Source organism: Malaclemys terrapin, chromosome 3 (assembly GCF_027887155.1).
Source record: "Malaclemys terrapin pileata isolate rMalTer1 chromosome 3, rMalTer1.hap1, whole genome shotgun sequence".
NCBI classification, from domain to species: domain Eukaryota; kingdom Metazoa; phylum Chordata; order Testudines; family Emydidae; genus Malaclemys; species Malaclemys terrapin.
The window spans coordinates 84945456-84971822 of record NC_071507.1 but is presented as its reverse complement, the minus strand read 5'-3'; the positions used below and the strand labels follow the sequence as shown (position 1 = coordinate 84971822).

General features: G+C 41.6%; 1 protein-coding gene across 1 annotated transcript in view; it reads right to left on the bottom strand.

Moving 5' to 3' along the window:
• The window catches only part of RPS6KA2 (ribosomal protein S6 kinase A2), a 248283-nt gene that overhangs the window by 116481 nt on the left and 105435 nt on the right, over positions 1-26367 (bottom strand). The window contains exons 4-6 of the mRNA XM_054021757.1: positions 8151-8231; positions 6363-6442; positions 3163-3269 (exon numbers count right to left, since the gene is read on the bottom strand). Coding sequence (XP_053877732.1) covers positions 3163-3269; positions 6363-6442; positions 8151-8231 — 268 coding nt within the window. The remainder of the gene's footprint in view (positions 1-3162; positions 3270-6362; positions 6443-8150; positions 8232-26367) is intronic.

The window sequence follows — 26367 nt, the reverse complement described above, 5'->3', positions numbered from 1 at the left end:
ATTTCATCTTTGGAAGCCTATTAGTCCCACTGTCAGCCTATTTTGGCTTTTAAGGGGCCTAATGAGCCTGTTCTCATTTTTGTAGTCACTTTACCATTAACTCTGGACTTTGTTGTATTTCTAACTTTTTTGTTTGTTAAACAAAACTTCACTCTCATGTGCCTACAAATTTAACTACACCTTAACTCAGCTTTTTAAATGGGTTTGTATTAGGATTATTTTCTAGTAGTGATTCAGCACTTCACAGGTTGATCTGAAGCAACAGGCAGTGGAGAATGTGCCATTCCTCAACAAAAGAAGCAATATCATCAAGTAGAGCACATTAGCACGATTTTCAATTAGCGCAATCAGAATCAAAGATCACAAACACTATTTTATTTATTTATTTATTTGTTAGCTTTTCTATGGTGCTCATGAATGCAGTATGTGATTGCCTAGCAAACATGAATCAACTAAGCACCAAAACAAAATAAAATCAAAAGGGTAGCTGGCAGATAGAGAAAGAAAAACATATGGCACTTGTTACTGATGACAGATGTTCTTTTATATTTGATATTTGGTAATAAAGTGATGCATTTATTCCTTTAGATGTTTAATTCAGTGGGGGTGACTTTCTACATTTGATAAATTTCTGGTTCTTATTTTCATTTAACCAAAAATGATTGGAAGTTTTAGTAATTTGTGAAATGGTCTTTTGAGTAAATGACAGATAATGACATGACTGAAACTATCTACTGGTTTGTCAAAATGACCAATATATACATGAAACTGAATTTGAAGGTTATGTAATTTGTATCGTATTTGTGGATAAACAAGCTTCCTGCCCTCAACTCCTCACTCCTACAAAATCAAGCTTCCAATTTTCTTGGCCTCTTCTTTCCTTCACAAGTATGAAACGGATTACACACCACTCTAAAGAAATAATTGCATTTATTTAAATTGCATGGTAGGAAGGGAAAGAATATTGCTATGTTCTTAGAGTTTGGAGCATAAAGGATAGTGAGACTGGTTTTGTTTCTGCACTACCCTGTAATCTCCTTTCATAGATTTTTAGATTCTAGGACTGGAAGGGAGCTCAAGAGGTCATCAAGTCCAGTTCCCTGCCCTCATGGCAGGACCAAATACTGTCTAGACCATCCCTGACAGACATTTATCTAACCTACTCTTAAATATCTCCAGAGATGGAGATTCCACAACCTCCCTAGGCAATTTATTCCAGTGTTTAACCACTCTGACAGTTAGGAACTTTTTCCTAATGTCCAACCTAAACCTCCCTTGATGCAGTTTAAGCCCATTGCTTCTTGTTCTATCCTTAGAGGCTAAGGTGAACAAGTTTTCTCCCTCCTCCTTATGCCACCCTTTTAGATACTTGAAAACTGCTATCATGTCCCCTCTCAGTCTTCTCTTTTCCAAACTAAACAAACCCAATTCATAGATTCATAGATTCTAGGACTGGAAGGGACCTCGAGAGGTCATCGAGTCCAGTCCCCTGCCCGCATGGCAGGACCAAATACTGTCTAGACCATCCCTGATAGACAATTTCAGCCTTCCTTCATAGGTCATGTTCTCAAGACCTTTAATCATTCTTGTTGCTCTTCTCTGGACCCTCTCCAATTTCTCCACATCTTTCTTGAAATGCGGTGCCCAGAACTGGACACAATACTCCAGTTGAGGCCTAACCAGCGCAGAGTAGAGCGGAAGAATGACTTCTCGTGTCTTGCTCACAACACACCTGTTAATGCATCCCAGAATCACATTCGCTTTTTTTGCAACAGCATCACACTGTTGACTCATATTTAGCTTATGGTCCATTATAACCCCTAGATCCCTTTCTACCATATTCCTTCCTAGACAGTCTCTTCCCATTCTGTATGTGTGAAACTGATTGTTCCTTCCTAAGTGGACCACTTTGCATTTGTCTTTGTTAAACTTCATCCTGTTTACCTCAGACCATTTCTCCAATTTGTCCAGATCATTTTGAATTTTGACCCAATCCTCCAAAGCAGTTGCAATCCCTTCTAGTTTGGTTTCATCTGCAAACTTAATAAGCGTACTTTCTATGCCAATATCTAAGTCATTGATGAAGATATTGAACAGAGCCGGTCCCAAAACCGACCCCTGCGGAACCCCACTTGTTATACCTTTCCAGCAGGATTGGGAACCATTAATAACTACTCTGAGTACAGTTATCCAGCCAGTTATGCACCCACCTTATAGTAGCCCCATCTAAGTTGTATTTGCCTAGTTTATCGATAAACCTGAATATTTCATTAAAAAGGTTCATAACTTTTAAAGGCTGAAGCACGTTTTATTAAAATTGGCATGGAACAATGTATGCTAAGCACAAGTCAACTGGAACAGAGCAACAACAAAAAATATCAGCTGATTCCCAGTCATCTCACTATGGGTGTCATTTGCTTTATTTCAGCAAAAAAAGGGAACACTAGCATTTTAGAAACAGTAAACTTACTCTTGGCAAAATTTAGCTAACATCACTGAATAGTTTGTAAACCAGCAGGATTAAGGCCAGTTTATATTGGTTCACTGCTACAAACAGAAGTAAACTTGTTTCAATCGAGAAAAGAACTTTAGGGTCAAAATCTGATCTGCATTAAAATGGTACAAATCCAGAGTAATGGAGTTATTCTAGATTCACCTTATCTGGGACCTTATTCCATACTCTGTTTTGAACTGAGATAATTTATCAAGTCAAAATCAATAGGGAACCCACTCTGTGTGACTATATAATGCTGGACTGTAGCAGATGTTGTGTCACATCATGCTGAAGTGGTAGGGTAGGAAGGCTGGTCGAATAGGTAAGGCATTGGGATGAGACTCAAGAGACCAGAGTGCAATTTCTGACTCAACCACAGCCCCCCTCTAGAATAACCTTGTGCTAGTCACTTGATCAACACTGTGCCTCAGTTCCCTATCTATAAAATGGGTAAATACCTACCTCATAGGGGTGTTGAGAATAAAATCTAGTAATGATGGTGAGATGCTCAGATATATGATGATGGGGGTGCTACAAATACTCAGATAAGAAAAGGAAAAAGATACTTAAGGACTTTCTTTGGCATTTTGTGACTTAGTAAAATAACAAGGAAATGATTTAAAAGGTTCATATATATGTTTTAAGTTAATTTATTTTCCTTAACTTACTTTTCTGGTTTTAGATCCCTGTAAATAATTCCAAGACTATGGAGGTGGTCTAAAGCCAAGGCCAGCTCAGCTAAGTAGAACTTGACATCCTCTTCTGTAAACATTACCTAGCCAGAAAGAAAAGAACAAGAAGTCTTAATCATTGTCTGATAACAGGTTGATTTGCTTCAAACAGCTGCACGGGAGAATTCTCTGACTCAGGATTGCAAGAAAGACCATCATATCAAATTCAATTTGTCAGTATTTGTCTGCACTCACATTAACCCTCCTCACCGGGTTCTCCTGGTTACATGACAAAATTCTGTTCATTCAGCTGTGTTTTCCTCTCCCTTAAATCATGCTGCTTTCATTCTTGTTTTTAGTCAGTTCAGCTGACATTACATACTAATATAAATCAGGGCTGAGCCATAGACTATTGACGTCAATGGCAAAAAGTCAACAATGCACAGCCAGGCCCCTAGTACCTGCATTCATCCTAGTTTACTAAAATCTTGGCACGTGGTTCCCAAATTCCCACAAGCTGAGATATGGACCTAGTTTGTGTAGAAGTGAACTGAAATGCTTTGTGTTTTATAAAATGACTTATATTTAGTTCCAAAATATTAACAGAATATGCAGCATGCGTAGACTTAGGACCCAATCAAAAAAACCCTCCATTGAAGTCAATAGGAGTTTTTCCATTGACTTCAGAGGGCTTGGGCTCTTAGTTATGACAAGCTCCTCTTTTATTTACCTGCTGAGACATATGTTTGATATCAGATTCATCCTAGTGACATGAGACACAGAACACAGTAAAAGCCACAGGCAAAACGCCTACAGGGCCAGACATGGCTCCCCCACTAGTCTAGCCTGGGGCGACAGCAAACCCCTGGGGAGCCTGACTGGTAAGGTATGGCAACTGCAGGTCCTGGCTGTGAGGCAGAACTCAGGGAGCTGAGCAGCAGCTGCAGTTTACCCAGCTGGCTGCTTCTGAAGCATCACTTGGGGACGTGGGATAATGCTGTCTTCTAGAGACATTGCTGGCAGCCAGCCAGAAGTGGTCTTCCTCCGGGTGCTGGTGGCTCAAGTCCTGGCCACGTACAGACTTGTTCCTTTGGTGGCTGCAGCAGCTCTTACCACATCTCCAGGAGGGCAGGGGAGCGGAGAGGAATATGGGGAAACCTGTGAGGAAGGAAGGGAATGGAGACAAGCAGAGATGCCCTTTCCAGGAGCAAGGAAGCAGGGAGAGGAGCAGGTACACAACTGCGACAGGTGAGAGAAGAACTGCTAGCACCAAGGGAAGGTGGTGGCTCTTGGTCTACTCAGACTCCCAGCTGCTACAGGGGACAGTACTATCCACATTCTGCAGGTTGCTGCCTGGTTAGCTTGCACAGCTGCCACACCCTGTGCCTTGTGTTCTGTCTCACGGCTATGTCCAATCCCCACCTCCAGCTGTTGCTTCTCTCCAGCAGCCAGAGCCAGCATGCTGCCATGTGCCCCAGGTTAAACTCCTTGGGATTTGTAATGCCACTGGCAATAGTCCCAGACAAGGGTTCTGTCAGAGACTTGTAATCTCCGATGAGCTCAGCCAATGGTGTCATTGGAATAACATCCTCTGCCACTGTCTCTGCCAGGTGCTAGGTAGAACCAAATTCAATCTAGAATTTAAAATATTGTAATACGTTAAAAAAAAAAAAACTATTTGCTGTCATTGCTCTATGTGAATTTAAAAAGTCAATTTTCAGCTGAGAGCAATGCTTTAAGAATTTGGCTTGCATTATTCACATGCACCTTCTCTTTCTCTCTCTCCCCCTCCCCCCCCCCCGTATTTGCACCTTCCACTTTGTGGTACCAGGTGTTTTTTTAAATTGTCTCACCATGACTATCTTCTCCCTTGCAGCTCCTGCCCCCACCAGCAGCTGTCTTGTGTCTGTCCTCCTCATTGACTCTCCCCCTCTTTTCAAATTTAATCTGAAAACAATTATTTCCTCATTTCTCTCTGTCAGTTTTCTCCCCTCTGCTATTTTTTATTATGTAACTATATATCTATGGGGATTTAACTCTGGGAAGCAGTGTGGGATAAGGACTGTATGAAATGTTCTATTCAGACTAAAAGGTGCTGTATTATGAATAATGTATGTCTAACAAAAATAAAAAGTTACACAGGGAAAGAGAGTGAGGAGCCAGGATCACTCTTCTTTAAATTAAGGAAAAATCATTGGAACTGAAGGATTCGTCACCACCTCAGTCCAGGGTTGGGGTACGGTAATTACTGGGACAGAAGGGCACAGACAAAGTAGCATGGCTAACCTGGCACAACAAGGTGTCCTTGATCTTTCAGTGACCTAGTGAGGGGCCCTCAGAACCCTGCTGCTTCCTGCCCAAGCAAGGCCTCTAGGAAAAGACCTTGCAGAGCCACATAACCTTGGGTGAAATCTTGCCCCAGTGAAATGAATGGCAGTTTTGCCATTGACTACAATTGGGCCAAGATTTCACCCTTGTTTTTGTGCTAATTCCTAATGATTCAGAGTCAGCTCAGGGAGACTAATCTCCCTAATTAGCTAATTAGGGATAATTGAACCCAGTTACAATAAGGAGGGGTTAGGTTATTCCCATGAAAGAGACTGGAATTTTATTCACCAGAAGCCACGGAAGGGAACTCTGGGGGAACATAAGGGCCACCCTGCCGGCCTGTTTGTTTTGAATTTTGGCCTTTACTTGAAGGAATGCAAAGAGAGACTTCTGCGAAGTGTAAAATATCTGAAGTAAACTTGAAAACCTGGAGGGATTTTGGCATTTCAACTGGAGAGTCCTGTGAATTCCCTAGCCACCCAGAACCTGACCCTGATACACGTGGTCACTTGAGCATAGGCTTCATAGAGTGGGGAATCTGGGTATATCTTTTCTCTCCACATCACAGCCAGCATGTGTCTCTTTTTATCAATGAGTCAGGGGTTATTCTACCATGAGAAGGAACTAGCAATGATCCGTTGGGAGTAAATTGTAATTAAGTTTTCTATTAACATGATGCTCACACTCTGTCAGGTATGTCACTTATCACACAACGTAGATACAAGTATTAAAAAAGGTTTAGGGAAATTATAACAAATTACAGCTCCAATTCAGTTACATAGAATGAAAATACACCCAGGGACACACACAAATTCTGAAAATGATCCAAGACATTATTTTGTGTCCAACACAAAAATCAATGGGCTTACCTCTTTGGAGAGTCTTGTGAAAAGGTCCCCTCCCCGCAGGAAATCTAGTATTAGATACAACTTTCCCTCTGTTTGAAATGCTGCATTAGAAAAGAATGGAGATGTTGGATGTTTTAAATCATTACAAAGTCTCCAAAGAATGAATATTATTGATTAATTCTGCATCATTCTCTAACTCTCCTACTATGTTAACGCTTCACTTTTAGAATGGAATTATTTAAGATCTCTGCTGGACTAAGCAATCTAGCCCATACTACAGGGAACAATCCTGTGTTAGCTGGGAGATGGAGATGTATTACTAATGCATTCTTTGCCCCCCTTAGCATCTGGTCCCAAAGCTTGGGCTCCAGTCTGTGCCCGCAGACCTACTCAGCAATCTTAGAGCCCCGCAGCCTGAGCCCCAGGTGTCCAAGTCAGCTGATCCATGCCAGCTGCAGGCCTTTAATTACTGTGTATACATACCTAATGAAGCTAAAGTTGTCCTCCATTGCACAGGGTGAGGAGACGAAAAGAGAGTAAAACTAGTCAGAGAGGCTCCCAGAATTGTGGCAGGAGAGAGCTACAGCTCTTCATAATGCTCACAGAAGCCCCTTTGCACTAGCAATTTAGGGAGTTTGTTGGGCTGAGAAAGGCAAATCTAGGGGGAAGCTGCTCTGCGTAACTGAAAGCATGGCAATAGTTTATTAGCATTGCAATAGTTACTCCTGGGGGCATCCTGTGGCAAAAAAATAAAAATTCTGCGTGCAATATTTTAAAATTCTGCAAATTTTATTTGTCAAAATAACACAACATAATCAAGTCTCTGTGACAATATAAACAGACACAAAATTTCCCCCAGGAGTAGAGAGTTAAAGAAACCCCTACAACAACCCAGGTCCTGTTTCTCTGCTCCCCTCCCCCCCAGGTCCAACCAACGCACCCAAACCCCTCCCCCCAAGAGCCTAGCCACGCCTCCCTAGCCCAGATACCTGCACCCCCCACCCCAAGAACCCAGCTGCGGGCCCTCTCCCCCCAGATACCCACACCCTCTCCCCCCTCAGAGCCCAGCTGTAGGGCCCCCCCTTGCCCAGATACTCACACCCCCTCCCCCCAGACCAGACACCTGCCTCACTCCTCCCCAGAGCCCAGGGATCCAGAGAGAGAAACAGCCTGATGCTCAGTCTCAGGCTTGTGCACTGCCTTCTCCTTCCATCAGGGCATGCAGGGAACTGCAGCCACCAGGAACCCTCTAGCTTCCTCCCCCTCCCCATATCAGTGTCTTCTATGTGTGAGCTGGGCTCTGCCGGGTCCATCAGCCCTTAGTGGAGGCCAGCAGCACTGCAACCCATTTCTGTGGGGGAAAGGAAATTCTGCGCGGACGTTAATTTCTGCAACATTCTGCATTGCGCAGTGGTGCAGAATTCCCCCAGGAGTAAATAGCTTATAGAAATTTAGTGAGTGCTATCAATTATTAATAGTTTTTGGAAACAAGAGAATCTAATAATCAAACTGTTTGCTGAAGAGGGGTGGTAGAAGTGGCCTCTACATCTTTTTTATCCCACCAGCAACCCCTAGTAACCATTATTACATTACACTTTGTATCAAATTTGTTTTGACAGAGGCGTAGCTAAGCCCTCCTCATGCGAAAATTTTCCTGTCACATAAGGAAAATGAAGTCATACGCATCCGTAACTGAGTGGAAATGGGGTAGTATTTAGCAAGGTGGTATTCTTATGAAATGACACAGATCCAGTTACAATCCCAAAACACACGGAAGAGTGAATGCGAATTCCATGTTATTATAATTACCATAATGAAGCTTGACTATGAAAGGATGATTCACTTCTGCCAAAATATCTCTCTCCATTTTCGATCGTACCCGATCCCGAACTATAAGAGAGAGAACAATAAGAACAGTAATCAATTAAGAGGCATCATGGTGCACAGGGGAAAGAGTATTGAACTGGGACTCAGAAAACTTGGATTCTAGTCCTGACTTTGCCACTCGCGCGCTGTGTGACCTGGGGCGAGTCACTTCACCTTCCCTGCCCATACCGCCTGTCTTGTTTCTGTAGATAGTAGTAAGCTGTTGGGGGCAGAGACTGTCTCTTTCTCTGCATTTGTACAACGATTAGTACTAATGTTGGCTGGGCTGTGAGGCACAACAGCAATATAAACAATACGAAGAAGATTAAGGTTTACAAAAAGGAATTTTAATATAAAACAACACTATATAAACTGAATATCTAATATAAAAATAAACAGAATATAACAGCAACTGACCATGGCAAATTAATCAAGAGACTATGGTAGGTTAATTTTGCGTGCATTTAAGCGTACTTGTACTGTGCTGATATTAGTAATAAGAATGACTCATTGAACACCTGGATGTGGTTTAGATGAAATATTTTAAGCTCCCAATCGGATACAATTAGTAAAAAGGAAAAGTCTGTGGCTGAGGCAAAAGAGGCAACTATCATTTTCATCTGCAGAGACAATTACTGCAGGGCAGAAGCAAGAGTAATGATTTTTTTATGGATCAGATGAATAAAGAATAAGAGAAAAAATAATTGCAGACGTGTATAGGGTTCAGGCTAATCAAGACTGAAACTAAAGATCACCTAGTAACAGTGTTTAATAGAATTTCACAACACCAAGCTGGGTTCCACTTTTCAGATTAACATCCCTTGATCCTAAAGCTATATTTTATTCTTGATCACAGTTTTGCTGATTTTCTAATAAAGTTGTTTAGGTTTATTGTTCCTTCTCCTTGTACCACATTATTTATTCATCTCTCAGCTGCAGCACCCACCCACTGGATTGCGAGTCTATTTTAGTCAATAATGCATGAGGCCTCATTGTGGTTCTGTTGTCACATGTATGTGTATTGGGTGTATTGATAAATGGGAGGTCAAAAGCTGAATGCCTCCAGCACCCAAGTAATGAATATATTACAGTGCAATGACACATTCTTCTGTACAACTGTGATTTTAAAATTGTTGGTTTATAGACACTCGTCCAAACCAAAACCTCAGATATGAAAACCCTTGAATGTTAGAAAAATTTGGGTCTCTAGCTATTTTAATGTTTTATTTAAGACAGGACCCATATAAGCATGATTTTGTAATCCTCATTAGCCATTCACACTGCTTCCTCAATTCAAGCCATTTTGTATTAAATTCCATATCATGTGCAAAGATGGCGTATCATATAGTCATGCAATGCGAAAGCTAGGCAGGGACATACATTTCTCATGCTGCACATACCATACACCACAAGGAGCCAGTCACGTACCCAGTGTAGGAATGCTTGGGGTAGAGACTGCTACGCCCTTTCTGTATAAGATATTTACTATTACAATCAAATGGATAAACTACGAGGAGTGCTTCCTGAAGTCTAGCTATGCCAAATGCAGGCAACCTCCCAAAACATTCACGTAAGCCATGCATCAGCCCTGAGGCCCAAAATCCCCAAGTGACAGGGTAGAGAGGTAGTGGGCAGAAGCAGAAGTGGTTTGTTACCCACCACTGGGTAACAATATAAATCAGCTGTAATGCTCTCACGCCCATCATAGACAAAGAAGGACCACTCGGCTATGCCCACCTCACCAACCATACCCTTATACTGCCTGGTGCCTGACAGTAGTGCTGTGCTGACATTTTTTTTTAATATCACATTATAAAAAGCTTTGGTTTTAAGTTATTTTAGTCATTAGTTTGAGGGCAGTCGAATGTAGCCGCAGAGGTGATATTTGTGATGTGTGTACATGTGCATTACATCTGCGTGGCTATGGCCACGAACAATGGCAGGATTCCCTCACCCCATTGGGTACTTCTCCTGACACATTGTTAGGGTGTTGTGTTTTTAGGTGAGCGCCAGGATCCTGTTGTGCTGGTGAGATCATGGAGGGCATGCTTTGTATCAGGATAGTGCTCTGTGAGGAATGGGATATTATAATAGTATGACGGCACTAAGTGGTGGTGGTGGGGGGATACTGTTTGCTTGTGAAGAGGCGATTGAAATGGGTCTGGGGAGCAACGTGTATAAGGGATTTCAGCATCAGCCATCTGCCCCTTCTCCACAGTCCTTACTAGTCAGTATTTCTGGGGACTGCGGCTCTGTAATCCTTCTTATTCTCCATAAGAAAACGTCTGTTCTGAAAATGGATTTCGGGATTTGGCAGGCAACAATGGATGTAACCCGGTTACACACTGTGTGATTGTCTCTGTGCCACATTTAACATTCCCCTCTGGGTCTATCTAGCTCAGATCATTAGACATAATTCACCAAGGTGGTGGTTACACAATTTGGGACTTCATCAGCCTGCCATGTTGGTATGCCATCTGCCTCCCCAAATGGAGACAGAAGCTGTAGCATGCCCATGTGATATTGAGGAGAGTGTGTCTCCATATAACATGCATCACAGCTTCTCTGATACCTTGGCCTGATGACCCCTTTTTACATATCCTTCTAATCTCCCATTCCCTACCCAGGGGCAACTAAAAAGACTGTTGTGGCACACAGGTACTTCAGAGGCTATAGTTTGACTGATAGGTGGATGATATGCTCTCTCCGCCCCTTTGCTTTACATATTTCCTGGCATGGGCGCCCTTAGGACAGCAATTACGTGGCATCCTGATGTCACAGCATCGGTCATTTAGTCCATTGCTCAGATGCTTTCTCACATTCTATGGCAAAGCAAATCCATCTCTATTCCCCTCCTCCTATATTACCTCTCTGTTGCTTTAGTGTCTCTGGGCTGCGCATGCTTTTAATCCATAGAAGGAAACATAAGTTTAACATTCTTCAGGGTAGAGACAGCTGATGGTTTGCTATTCCATGTTGAATATCTGCAAGGCCCTATCACCATGGTATTTGTATGCCATACAAGGCTATAGGCAATATAAATCAAGGCACACTCCCTCTCTCCTCCAGCTCCCACTCTAGGCAGGTTTTCTGGTTGTGGGGGGGGGGGGGGAAGGTCAGGTTTTCTCTCTCTCATATCCTGGATTTGCCATATGCTCAAGCTCTTCCTGCTCCTGTCTACATTTTTGATGTAGGTGGAGCCTGTGTTGATGGGTTAAGGCCCTCCTGAAGAGGGTCAGGCTTTGGCTCAGTTTGACAACCTCTAACCAAGTCTTCCCCAGGTGGGGCCCTATGTATGAAAATGCTCTGCCTGCTGCATTCTACAGTTTTGTGCTTGTGCCCAGGATTGGCCCCAAAACTTCTAGTGCCTGCATCATAGCATGTAGGGGCCAGCATAAATGGGTGACATTTATAGATTGTCTGCAATGTGAGTCAATTCTGGCTCAGTCATTCCAGATTGCTGGGTCCTGGTCGCTCTGAGATTATTCTCCAGATCCTATAGGGAGAGATTAGTAGGGTCTGAATATGCAGTTGGATGTGAGGGATGAAGGCCCAGTGAACCAAAAAAAGCACTGATGCATATTTCTGGAACAACTGTGGATACCTCTTGTTGTCTAGGTCATTACATGGGGGTGCATAACTTTCTACTTTCCTTTGTTGGATCAGCTAGCATAGGAGACAACTTGCATCATCCTAAATTCAGTCAAACTTGTCTATAAAAAGGACTTATTCCTATGGATCGCATTACTCTGTCATCCTGGAAGATTTAGCTTCCCGTGCTGTGGTTCACTTCAGTGTTGTCCCCTCACTTGGCTATATAGAAAGGTCTGCTGCTGAACGAACAAACTTACTCCAGGCCTTTGAGAGGGCTATGCTGCACTATTCTTTCCCCTCTCTTGGTACTGGCAGGGGATTGTTCAGATGTCCAAACCCTATCTCCAGTGCCTAACAGCCCCTTTTGAGATTTGCATCACCTATAGAGGTTTAAGTGCAGCATGCACAAGAAGCGGCAGTGTATAGTGTTTTGGCAGGTGACATACATACTAACAGAAGATGTTTACTTATCTGCATAAACAGTTTGTTCACTGCAAATGGTGCCCATTTGCTGAACTCCCACTGACAGGGAAGCTTTTATCCTGTATATCCAGTATTGGATTATGGCCAAAATGTGTGTTTTGCCTCTCAACTTTAAGCTACATAATAGAAATGGAGAGTGTATAACCTAGAGCAGGGCTTCCTAAACTACGGTAGGCAATCTTGGTGTTCCATCAGTTCACTTCACAACAAGTTTTTAATGTGGTGGTATATGAACCAAGAAATTGGGGACACTGCTGGCCCAGAAGAATAAGTATAGGGCTGAGATTCAGGAAGTCATGAATGCTAATCGTGGCTGCGCCATTGACTCACTTGTCCAATCTAGGATAAATAAATTATCTATAAATTACTTCTACTACCCTGGGGAATGTGAAACAGAAGTGACTACACTGTCATATCCTACAACAATGGAGAAAGTGTATGTCAAATTGCAATAAAAGTGATCCACATTTGAATGAGTCCATTTAACATGATAGGGTTGGGATGGGAGGAGAAACTTTTTTTTTAAAGTGGATTTTTAGCTAGACGGTTGGTGTAGTTTTCCTAGTCATAAGAGACTGAAGTGACAGGGAAGAGAAAGAAGATTAATACAAAGTGTATTTCACTGATAAAAAGAAGTTCCACCTCTAGAGATGATCAGTTGCACCCCCCCCCCCCAGAAAATGAAACCAAAAATCCCCATCCCTTCTCGCTGAGTGATTTGCTGACCTGGTCAAGAGTTAAATAAGAACAAAATATTAATTTTCAAGAGATGTGCCTTAGACTAAATGCATGCCATAGCTAGCAAAGTCACATCGCTAACTATGGACTCTGTCAAATATAAAAGGCCTTGCTTGATGCAGAAGCCACAGAATGTCCACTAATTCAGCAGGAAGTTGGGCTAACTCAATGGGAACCTTTAATTAAGCAAATTGGGGTTTAGATGATCTGCAAAGGGAGATATTATAGAGGTGATACGGTAATTTCCCCATTAAAATACTGATTAAAATTGGTAGGTAAGTTAGTACAAAAATGAAGAAACTTTCCTAAGTGCTCATGATTAGATCTCTGGAGTAATATCCTGGCTCCATTGACATTGATGGGGGTTTTGCCATTGACTTCAGTCGGGCAAAGATTTCCTCTCTGCATTCTTAGATTAGTTTGGCCAAATGCTGCCCTCAAAATGGTGCCCTGCTTGTCCCCATGCAGTTTATCGGGCTTTATTTATTTTTTTTTTGGGGGGGTGGGGGTCTCCATCTCTCTAATTTGAAGGAGTTGATTTTTGTACTGTAGGTCACTGGAAAGGTCATTTACATTTTTTTGGCAGTAATGTTTTGAATTTTACCAATGAAATTGGAGCTAGAAGGCATGAATTATTTTTATTAGCTAGTACATAAGCAAACAAATGCAATACAATTTAATAGATCTGTAAAATTGTATTAATTTACAAAGAAAAACAAAGTAGTATTAACATATAGGGAAGGTTAATAAAATTAAATAGTATTTGTTCTAAACTGTAACTTGTCATTGTTTCTTTGATGGATAGCTTCACAAGAGAGAAAAAGTGTGTGTGGGGGGAGGGAGGATGAGAGGGAAGGTCATGGATACTACAGTTTCTGCTCATAGTGGGAGCTATAATTACAGTAGAACCTCAGAGTTAGGAAAACTTTGTGGAATGGAGGGTGTTCGTAACTCAAATGTTCGTAACTCTGAACAAAACGTCATGGTTCTTTCAAAAGTTTACAACTGAACATTGACTTAATACAGCTTTGAAACTTTAATATGCAGCAGAAAAATGCTGCATTTCCTTTTTTTATAAATAGTTTATGTTTAATACAATATTATATTGTATTTGCTTTTTTTCTCCTTGGTCTCTGCTGCTGCCTGATTGCATACTTCTGGTCCAAAGGAGGTGTGTGGTTGACTAGTAAGTTCGTAATTGATGTTTTACTGTAATGCAGTGTTCCAAACAACAACATTTAACTCCTCCTTAGTTGCTCAGACCTTTGTCAAACCAGCTCTTCTTGGGCTGACACTTTCCCCATGTTTGGCCCTAGCCTGAAGGTGAATTTATTTGAAAAGGTATGAACAAAACCAGCTGAGCTATTTTTGAGTTACACAATCACGGAAAAAAGCCATAATTTGTTCATATGTTCCAAACCACAATTTTATTTTCTGTTTGTGTTACTCAGAAAAAAAGGATGAAGCTACAAACATCAAGCTTACTTGTTCAGTAGTCCTTATTGTGGGAGAAAATCACATTTGAAGAAACTTGGTTCAGTAAAGTTACAGGGCTGAATTTTACTTTGCTTGCTTCTGCCAACTTAAAACCAAGTACAGGGTGGCCACAAGCTCACATGCACTGTGGGTAGCCACTAGCTGGGCATTACTGTCTTCAAACTGAGTGGTGCCAGCCAGAGAGGAGGTGTGCACCAGGAAGCTAGGGTATGTGCACGTTTGCTCTATTCCTGCACCAATCTGTACTGCAAGGGCCCATAAGGAACCCTGGAATCTCCAAGGGAGGGAAATAACCCCTGCCCTCCCACAAGGGATGAAACCCATCTAGTGCACAGTGAGCATCACGATGTGCGCCTGCCTGTGCCAGCTGGGGTAAGTGTGGCACTTGACCATTTAACATGAGTTTTCTCATGACTGCTAGAATTTTCCACTTACTCGTCTCCTCCAATGCCTCAGTTAAAGATGTATATTGAGAAAGAGTCAAGAAGGGGTGCTTGTTATGGGAATCTCAGTATTCCTGGGTTAAGGACATCTGAACTGCACATGGCTGAGTTAAGGATTCTTAACCACCTCTAAAATCCATGCCAGGATCTCATGTTTGAGAGATCTGAGAGAGAATGTTCAAGCCTATACATTTTGTGTTAGTGCTAAGCAGCGCGAATTTCAGACTGCTGGTGCCAAGGGATTCAATGAAAAAAGAGTAAGTGACCTGAGTCTGTCTTTAAGGGAGCTGTCAAGGCACCTAAAATTGTGGGCTCCTGGCTTAACAGTCAGATACTTAAATATGTGATACTTGGACCACAAAAACAACATTTACTTTTTATGGGGAGCAACTCTGGTGGTGGCTTCATGGCTGAAATACCAGGGATTGAAGTGGGGATGTCCAGAACTAAAAGCACGAGCAACTACAGTTTATCCTAAAGAGACAAGCCTTTTGTAACCGGAGCCTATAATAACTCATTTCCTTTGTAAATTGGCGCAGAAGGGGACTTAGAACACAAACTCACCAGGGGGTTAACACTTATGTCACAGTGGAAAACATTTTCTGTGAATATTTGTTCAAATTCAAAACTTCATTTAAATGATCATAACCTTTGTGTGTGCATTTTCTATGAATATCTGAAAATGTGAGCCTTACTAACAGAAGGAATCCTTGAAAAATAGCTTCCCAAAGCACATTCCACATTGTATATTTAACTGTAAAGTTCACAATTCACACTGGGTAACATTTTCAGATGCACCTATGTGATTTAGGAACCTAAATCCCATTTTCAAAAGGGCCTTGGGTCATATTTTTAAAGGTATTTAGGCACTCCGTTTGAATTTCAAGAGTGCCTAGGTACCTAACTCCTATTGCCTTATGCAACTAAAAAATGCTCACAAGAAGCTGTTTTTGAGCAAATTGTATAAGAAAATGTGTGAAGAAACATATGATTCATTATGAGTTTCAATCTACTCACAAACATTCTGTGAAAAGAAAGACAAAATTTAACAGACAAATAATTTGTTACAATTGTATAAGAAATGTCTCTACTCAGCAAGCAGAGAGAGTACAAATTAACTAAGAAACTCAATTTTTACCATGTTGTATTGAGATTATTAAGGAATGGGTAACATATAAAGGACATGACCAAAACAATGACGGGAGCTAGGAGACATGCTAATGTAGGTGATTGAGGGATGGGGTAAATCAACATTTGTTAAATGAAGGAAACTAATAGTCAGATTCTGCCGTCCATTATTTCCTCCACACCTCTAGATCTCAATGCCATTGCACAGATGTAACAAAGAGGAGAACGGACTCAAACTTGGGGACATATGTTTCAAGTTTTTAAGACTGTATTACGAAGTATGCAGTGTAGTCATAGCCCTGTCAGTTCCAGAATATCAGAGAGAAGGTGGGTGAGGTGCTATCTTTTATTGGACCGTTTTTTCTGTTGGTTAGAGAAACAAGCTTATGAACCACACAGGACTCTGCTTCAGGTCTGGGTAGACCTCTGAGTGGCTTGAAAGCTTGTCTCTCTCTCACTAACAGAGAAGTTGGTCCAATAAAAGGGCTTGTCTATACTTACAGCTAGATCGGCACTGCTGTGATCGATGCAGCGGTGTCAATTTAGCAGGTCTGGTAAAGACCTGCTATGTCGATGGCAGAGCGCTCTCCCATCGACTCCTGTACTCCAGCTCCCCAAGAAAAGTAAAGTAATTCAGTGGGAGACCATTTCCTATCAACTCAGCGCTGTGTAGACACGGCGGTAAATTGACCTAAGATACACTGAACTTCAGTTACATAACCTTCAGTTAACTCACTCACCTTGTCTCTTTAGTATTACGGAGTGGCAGACAATACAGAATAGTGGACACACAAGTAAAGCTACTCAAGGCATTTTCTTCAATGGTTTTTTTAAGTGCAGTATATTGCATTTGAAGGAAGCAATTTAGAGAACTAGATTCTAATCTCAGATATGCATGCATGGCATGGAAGATAAACTAGATGCACAGCAGCTGATTCTACAAAATACAAAGCAATATAGGCTTCCTAACCAAGATCAGAATCTGGATCTAATGGTTGTGCTTTGAAAGAAAATATGCATTACTCTTGCTCCACTATCTTGTAGACAGAGAATCACAATAAAGATATGCCTTCCTTGAAGAATAAAAATAAATGTATTCTTAATCTTTCATTCGGGTTAGCAAACCCAAGTGGCTAATTTAGGTTAAAAATAGCAATAAAGACGAGGCAATTCTGATACTTTAACTGGCACTGCAGCTTGAGTTCTCCTTTAGACTTGAATTTGAGCTCCTATCCAAGTTAAAACCAGAGTTGCCTTATCTTTGTGTTACCTTATCATAGGGATCTGTTACAATATGCAGACCCCCCCCCCTAAACCTATACTATTGTCACCTGAATAACGAAGCACAATGGCAATGGTTTGTGCAGAATGCCATTGAACATTTCCTAGAGGACTGGCTACTTTTCTGGAAGAAAGACTTCCCACCCCCCAAATGTGGAATCTTTAGAGATGAGAAAAGAGAAATAAAAAGTGAGCTTTGGTACTTATGCTTAGAGCTGTGGCTGCACAGGAACAACCAGACAGAGAGAATCAAGACATTCTTTCTTAAAGGCCACTCAGAAAAATCAATAATGGATCAGGCTGTACTTTAAGAATCCGCTCCCCCCCCCAATATTGTTCTTACATAGACCAACACATTCCACTTTTAGGATTCTTTTTTTAAGTCAGCTATCAGTAGACAAATGATATCCTTGAGTGCTTGGATTTACTTTATGGGTTAGAAGAAAAGATGTCTCTAAAATAACTCAAAACATCTGATTATACTTTTCACTTAGAACATATATCACCACCTTTTTGTGAGGCTCTCAAAGCACTTTACAAACATTAATTAATCTTACATCATCACTATGAGGCCGCTATTCTTATTTTGTAAACAGGAAAACTGAGGCACTGACAGATTTAGTGGCATGTCCAATGTCACACAATAAATCAGTGTCAAGATCAGGAAGAGAGCCCAGGTTTTCTCCTCGCCAGCTCTAATCACTGGACAAACGCCATAATTTTGCAAAGTTCTTGATCAGAAATGTTATTGAAAATGAAAGTAAGTTTATTATGAAAGTAATTTAAATCCATAAAAAATTAAAGGATAAAGTATCACATTTGCAATGAAAAGAAAAAATCCCTATGTAGAAACATTTTAAATTTTAAATGTGTACAAACAAACACACACGTCAATCCACTGCCTCCTCACATGCAATATATCTCAAGTTCTTCAAAGGCAGATATGCCCATACACTCAATGGGCCAAATTTTGTGCTGACATTCACCGCATGCAACACCAATGAAGGCAATTGTTGTTGGATATCTAAGAGCGCATTAATAAAAAGACTAATGAACAGAGAAATCTGCCAGTCATCAGGAGAGGAGAAAACCTCCGGATAACAAAATTGTACACATGGATGTTCATGAAATGTGTCTTTCTATTCTACACTAACAATCATAGATCATCCAGCCTGTCTCCCACACAAATAAAAGCTCTAACTTCTCAGTACCGCCACAGCAGAGCCATACTTTCTTGGTTACATAAATGATGTTTATTTAGAATTATTTGCCTTATTTGACATGATTTGCTGTCAAATGATGCATGCAATATTGGATTCTGGTTTCAAATTCTACTGTAACCTATCCTTATTTAATATTACATTTTCCTTTAGTTGCCTAGATGTATGATATATTATTACTGCAAGCCACACCAGCACTTACTGCATTAACTACCACTGACAGGCGATAATTACCCACATTATAGGAATCACAAAATTTTAAAACAAGAAACGAACAAATAAACCAGTCATTAGGGCTACAGGGGCTCCAGCTAAATGGGATCAGTAGTCGCTCTGAAAATTGTTATGATCATGAAGGGCGGAGTTAGCGGACAACGTATAGAGTATTTAAATAACGAAAAACTTACAATAGTTACACAGTAGGATGGCCTCTTTTCCCTCACCAAGACGCATGTTCTTCCTTTTAACATTTAGTCCCAACTCATAGAAATTAGGCATGGAAAAGACCTACACGTATTACATTATTTACTCCAAAGACAATCAATCAATCGACATAGAGTCTAAACTTCCCCTCAGCATTGCTCTCGTGCCACCATTTCTCCTTTGAGCCTCTAGTTCTCTTTATTGCTACCGTCATGCTGAAGTGTTCACCAGCAGGCTGCTCGCCTAGCATGGAAGGTCAGCACCCACATCTCTCCTATCCAGAGCCCAAATGTTTCATATCTGTTGGATGTTCCTGAATTAAATGATGGTCTGCCTTGTGTTTGTTACTGTGATGTCACTAAGTCAACATGAACAATGGAGAAATTGTTTCTCTCTTCTCCAGTCTGAGATGGAGATGAGCCAGCCAGCCAGGATCTGGTGGATCTCTCCTGGTGGCAAGTTTCATATATCCAACTTAGTGTAATCAATTGTCATTTATTTTCTTTGTTCTTAAAAAGATGCTCAGGCCAGGTGGCTGGTACAGACACAGTGGTGCAAAATGCTTGGCTCACTTCACTTTGCCATAAAGCGTGAAAATGGCAATGTTTTGGCTTTTACAGCAGTTATTTTCTGCAGTATTTCACAGAAGTGAAATATGCAATTTTTATGATTGAAAACTGTTAAGAGCCCCCCTTGAGTTGTCCATAAACATCCAAAGAGACGTGGTGAAAGCCTCACCCCTGCTCTGTCCCCTTTACACAGGGTAGGAGAGCCGGAGTGACATAAAGGGGCTCAAGAAGTCCCAATTCTGGCCAAAGGAAGATTCTCTTAGTGCAGGCACTGTGGTGGATGGCCATAGGGCTACTTTCCGAGGACCTATTTGCAAACCCATGCATAGAGGGCAGGCTGGGGGCAGGGCTAGGACTGAAATTCTAAGCAGTGCTGTAACACATAGGGTAGTCCTGGGAGGCTGACTTAAGTTAAACAGGCCCCTAGGGCTGCCTAAAGTATGACAAACCTTTCCAGTTCCCATAGCAACCCAGAAGTAGGACACACCAATGTGGCTTAAAGTCAACTTAGCCCCACCTCCTCCTGCGCTATGAGGCTTGTGCTGTGCCTCTTCAGTGCAGCAGATTCTCACCCTCAGACATATAGATTGCTAGGGTCATGACTGAAAGTGTTTAAATAATATCAATTGGGAACTGGGAATGAATCTTTGGGAGGAATGGACAATGTCACACACTCTCTCACAATGGAGATTATGCCTAGTGGGATTCTGAACTGTGCCATCAATTGAGTTTTATTCATGACAGGCACAGAGACCAGTCATAGTACTATACGTTCAGTAGACTGGTCAAAACTCTGAATTGCCATTCTATGAGAAATTATAACATTTCTAATACTTTTTGTTCTAATTGGAACAAAGAGTTGAAATTTCTTACACAATAAAATTTCTGGGGGAAAAATTGGGTCAACTGAAACACTGTTCTGAAAACAATTATTTCCATTTTGACATTTTTATCTTAAAATTAGAGTTTAGTAATTTTTAAATTATCGCCATTAATATGTTGTAATGCACAGGGCTGGATTTAGGGGCAGGTGACCCAGGCAACTTGCCTGGGGTGCCGGGCTTGGGGGGCACTGGGCTTGGGGTGCCGTTTACCGGGCAAGGATCCTTGTGCTGGATCCAAGAGCTTCCTTCATGCCTTGTGGCTACCATTCCCTCAACTTGGTTGTGTCAGATACAGCATCATCTTCTTTAGATTCAGTATCTCTCTTTAGAGTACTGCAAAGGCTATACGTCCTGTTTTCAGCATCAACTATCAGGTGGAAGATCTTCCTGGACAATGTTACAAATCTGACTATGAAGCAGCTAAGTGACACTCGCTGGGAGAGCCACATTGACAGCATAATGGCAATGAGGTACCAAGTGACTGAGGTTTATGATGCCTCATGGAACTGGTGCAGTCAAATAAAGATGAGGCCAGAATCCGACACAAGGTGCAAAGCCTGGCAAACCAGATCACTGACTTCAAATTTCTAGTCTCACGATCTCTGTTCCAAGTAAGCAAGGCACTACAAACTCAGTTTGATGGATGTGGAAACCACTATTACTTTGATGAAGCTGCCTTGATTTCATTGTGGCCTCCAGAGAAAATGGGTTTGAAGGTACCATCAGTGCTGCCAAAGAAATGGCAGAAAACTTAGGAGTTGAGCCTGTCTTCAAGGAAACTCATTTTCACTGCAAGAAGAGAGAGTTTGGTTACAAGGGTAGAGATGAGGTGATGGTAAGCTCAGAAAATTTTTTCAAAAAGGGTGTTTTTTTGCTTGCTCATTGACACTACTTGAGTGTCTATCGAAGAAAGGTTTGGACAAATGAAGCACCATGAAAAGACCTGGGTTTTTTTGTATGATCTTAGTAAGCTGCTGGTGGGCAGGAAAACACTCTGGAACACTTGTACAGACCTTCACCACACGCTGACACATGGCGAATGTTTGGACATCAATGATAAACACCTCTGTCAAATTGGACAACATCCATCACATTTTGCCAAATGGGAAGCACTCTCCACTGCAAGTTCTCCTATTCGTTCGTGATGCAGAGCATAAGGACACTTTTCCTAATGTGTGGATAGGTTTGAGGATTCTGCTCATGCTGCCAGTCACAGTCGTGAGTGCAGCTTTTCGAAGTTCAGGCTCATTAAAAGATATCTTTCATCGATGATGGCCGATGAGAGACTGACATTGCATGCTATTTTATCGCTTGAAATTCCATTGGCCAGTCATTGGATCTTTCTGACGCAGTGCTTCAGTTCAAGAGGGCAAAGGTGAGAAAAGCGACCTTTCAAACTAAAACAATGTCCCAGGAGTAAGGTGACTATATTTTCCAAATCACAAAACATCCCCCATCCCTGCAAGCCTAAAAACAGGATGTTTTGTGACGACATAATGGTAGATTTTTTTCAAGTGACTTCATGTTGTCAGTGAATTGATAATGAAATACTGAACAAACATTGTTAATATTCACTTTGATCAAAGCTGCTGTTTTGCTCATGTCCACATTGAATTGACTTTTCTCTTCACTCCAAATGCTGTCCAGCACACTGAACACTTGTTCCATTGGATGGTTTGTGTCTGGTAAACAGCAAATTCTACTTGCTCTAGCAAAATGCCTTGGTCAAACATTTTCTAGTTTTAAAAATAAATCAAATGTTTTGATTTGTGAAATGAAAAACTGATACATTTCATTTGTCCCTAAACAAGTTCCTAGGACATCATATGAAAAACAAGGACTGTCACTTTACAGACATAAGACACCCTAAATTAGTTTCTATTTATAAATTCTTCAGGCCCAGAATATTACAACCCTGGCCTCTGGCAGTATTTACATGTCAAGTCCAGGAGAATTTGGAGTTCTACTATTTCAAGAAACACACTACATTTTTGGGTAACATTTAGGCAGAACAACACTTAGCTTTCTCCAGCTCTTGACACATTGTGCAGACATTCTTAGATAGTGAGGCTCAATTGTTTATGTCTGTCCAGTAATATAAGGAATAGTTTGTTAATATAAGGAATAAGCTTTGTCAGAATAGTTAAAGAAGTCTTCAGTCTAGTAATCAAGTGTTTTAACATGTAAAGTCAGAAGAAGGTTATTCCTTAAATTTAATTGAAAATGAACGCCAGTCCTTGGATGGGTGCCAACACAAAGTCACTAAGGGTTTGTAATAGACAGTCCTGGGTCACATGAACAGGAAGAACACACCAGAAAAGGCTATACAGCATTCTCCCCTTCAGCAGCAAAACATAATGGTTAATCCATTGCAAGCTATTTTTTTAGCATGGTGTCCACTGGCATATAGGGAGCCTGAGGGAAGACATGATAAGGTTCAGATAGTTCTGGAGAGAAATCATGGCTTTTCTAAAGTCAATAGCAAAACTCACATCAATTCCAGTGGGGCCAGGATTTCACCCTCTATGTCTAAATCCTTATACTCAGCTTTGAAAATGCATCTAGTTGCCTTAAATCTAGGCTTGGGAGGATTAGATTTTTAATCTGTAAATGTTGGTAAATATCAAGTTCACCATACACACACAAACCAAAGAATCCCCCCACCCCATCAATATAAATCAAAATTTACAGCTAGGCAAAGTAAGAAAATGCTGCTTGAGAATTTAGAGTTTGATTTAAGGATATTTACTTTGTATATTTTGACATGTGATGCTGACAATTTGACGTAAGCGACAAAGTCAGAACTGACAGTTCTGTAAGTGTGGTTGAAGGCAGGTGTATTAGTTTTGGAATGGTTAAAGCCTTTTTTCCTATGAACTGAAAGAGGCACCTGAGTCTAATTGAGGACAGCCTATGATTTTTAAAAACCTCTTCCAGTGAGCAAGAAAAGGAAGGAGGTACGAGAAGCAAGCTGCAGAAGGGTTGTGTGCAGTGTGGGCAAAAGGCTTCTCTGAGATAAAATGTTGTTTTTCCTTATAAGGGGAAATCTTGTGTTTGTTCCTAACTCCAGTGGGAATTAGGAAATGTAATTTTTTTTTAAAGAAGCCCATGGACCTACCCTGTAAAATACTGTAAATAAACCAGCATGAAATATTAAACCTCCCGAGTGGGACTGATTTACCCCAGGCTCCCTTAATGCCAGAGGGAGAAAAGCTGAGCCCTGATGTGACCAAAGAGGTGCGTTGTCACACATAATCACTCATAGGTGAACACTTATCACAAAGTGATCTTTCCATATCGGATCTCTCAGTCCTCATCCTCAAGACACCTTTAGAAGATGAGCCTGGAAACTTAAATTCATAACTTTGCTAGACACTAAAAATAATGGACTTCATAAAGACACAGGATTTATGACTACTTATGACAAACTGTAACCAGGGCCGGCTTTAGGAAGCGTGGGGCCCGATTCGAAGAATTTCGATGGGCCCCAGCAGGGATGACTCACCCGGCAGCGCTCCGGGTCCTCGCTCCGGGTCTTCCGCGGCACTGAAGGACCCGCTGCCGAAATGCCGCCAGGTGAGTAAAAATTAAAAAGGTGCTTAAGTTAGGTGCTCTTCTTTAGGGTGTGGGGCCCTCTTAGGCGCGGGGCCCGATTCAGGGGAATAGGCCTAAAGCCAGCCCTGTCTGTAACTCACTAACCCCCTTTTTTTATTTTGTGACTGCAGAGATGTTAACTGCCCTCTTCACCTGGAATGGTCTCTTACAATATGTTTAGCATAAGGAGTTAACACAATCTGTTCCATCTTGTATTTAGCTGTGACACTCAAGTATCTTTCCCAGATCTGTAGAGGAGCTCTATGTAAGCTCAAAAGTTTGTTTCTTTTACCAACAGAAATTAGTCCAAGATTTCACCTCACCCACCTTGTCTCCCTAATTTGTGGTTTAGCAGTTATAAAGCTTTAACTTTTTAAATCTCAAACTCTACTGTCATTAAATAGTTATCTACTGTCTGATGTGCCATAATTTCCTGCAACTTTGAACATTTAAATAGATTTAAAAAAAGCTGAAAAACCCCAGGACATTGATACTATCCATCAAAATTATGAAAAAATAAAAATCATATTCTACCTACTTATGCCATCACCAACTACCTAGCAGCAGAAGAAATCACCCTCTTGTCTATTTTAGTGGGTATTCAGCAGAGTTAAAAATGTATAAACTTTAGTGAGCAGCTTTGTGCACCCAGAAGTTAGCCCAACAAGCTGCTCAAGAAGAGAGGCAGTAAGCCCTGGAATTAAAAGACAGAGAAATACAGGCCCAAATTGAGATCCAGAAGCATGAACTGGCTGAAATGGAGTGGAAGAGACAGAACCCTTCAGCAGCTGGCTCCACTTCCCCCAAAATCCACAAATGGGAGCGGTTGTACCCACTGTATGATGAATCCAGTGATATTGCTGAATATTTAGTCACTTTTGATAGTCTGTGCACTCTCCATGCGATTCCCGAAGATCAAAAAATGACCACTTTGGTTGCAAAATTGACTGCGAGCGCCCTGGACATATTCAGTAAGATACCTATTGCTGATGCTTCAAAGTATGGTAAATTTAAGGAACTGGTTTTGGAACAGTTTCAGATTACATCTGAAACCTACAGGGTTAAATTCAGAAGTCTTAAAAGGGGATCTGGATTAAGTAATGTGGCCTATGTAAATGAAATGAGAGATTTGTTAAACAAGTGGGCGAGGGGAAAAGGCATTACAAGCTTGTAAGAAATGTGTGGTCTGGTTACTCAGGAACAGTTCCTGACTATGTGCAGTTATAATGTTAAACAGTATTTGTGGGACAAAAAGGTGGATGCAGTGGGTGAATTAGCTGGTTTTGCAGACTCTTTTGAGCACTCACAAGCTGCAATTAAACATAAACCACTGGCAGAGGGGTGCAGGGTTGGTGGAAAGCAGAATCACCGTTTTACCCCTGGGAAAAAGGAGGCTGAGCGATCACCTCCCCATTCCCCTGTTACTCATCCCAAGTCTCCTGTACAAGCAGAGAAGCCCAGAAGGTGCTATCACTGTGTGTCCACTGAGCACCTGAGGAATACATGTCTAGGAGGAAGCCTTGGTATCCTCACCTGAATAGAGAAGGCTGCCAAATCGGCCACAAGTGACATGGAACAGGCTTTTGGTGATGAGCCCTCATAAAAGCGCAAGATGGGGACTTACAGGGAGAGGCCCCTGGGAGGCATTCAGTCAGGGAACAGAGGGGAAAATTAAGACAGATGTAAGGTAAAGCCCAAGGAGGACAGATGTGGGTTTATGTTTATATTTTAATGGTTTGAGAGTTTGTTAGGGGATTCCAGGGGAGAGACCTACAAGTCCTAGCCCTGGGAGAAGGGTGAATCTGAAGAGGTTGTGGGGAGAAAGCCTGGTAAAATGTTATAGCAAAAGAAGCCCAGGGAAATAGCAGGGGCACGTTTGAATAGACAGACTACAGGGTCCCCAGGCTGGAACTCAGAGGAGCAGGAGGTCCTGTGTTCCCCAACCAGTCACCAGAGAAGGTGGCATGTAGCTTCCTGATATAAGGGGATAGGGACATTGGCTCTGAGCCAAGTGAGTGCAAGGACCATAGTGCTCAGAGTGGGGCACAAAGATATTTTGTAAGGACATTTGACTTAATTGTTGGTCTTTGTTATGCTGGGACGAATGGAATTAATGTGAGATGTGGCTGGAGGGCTGAGTCACGGGAAGAGCAACATAGGACTGGAGTGACTATCAGCAGCGGTGCTACACCAGAGAGCATTGCTACACCAACTCTAGCCACTCTTCTATAGTCCTTTAGAGGGGAAACTGGGGGGACACAGAGCCCCTCGCCTGAGGGAACGTGTGTGTGTTTAAAAAAAAGTCT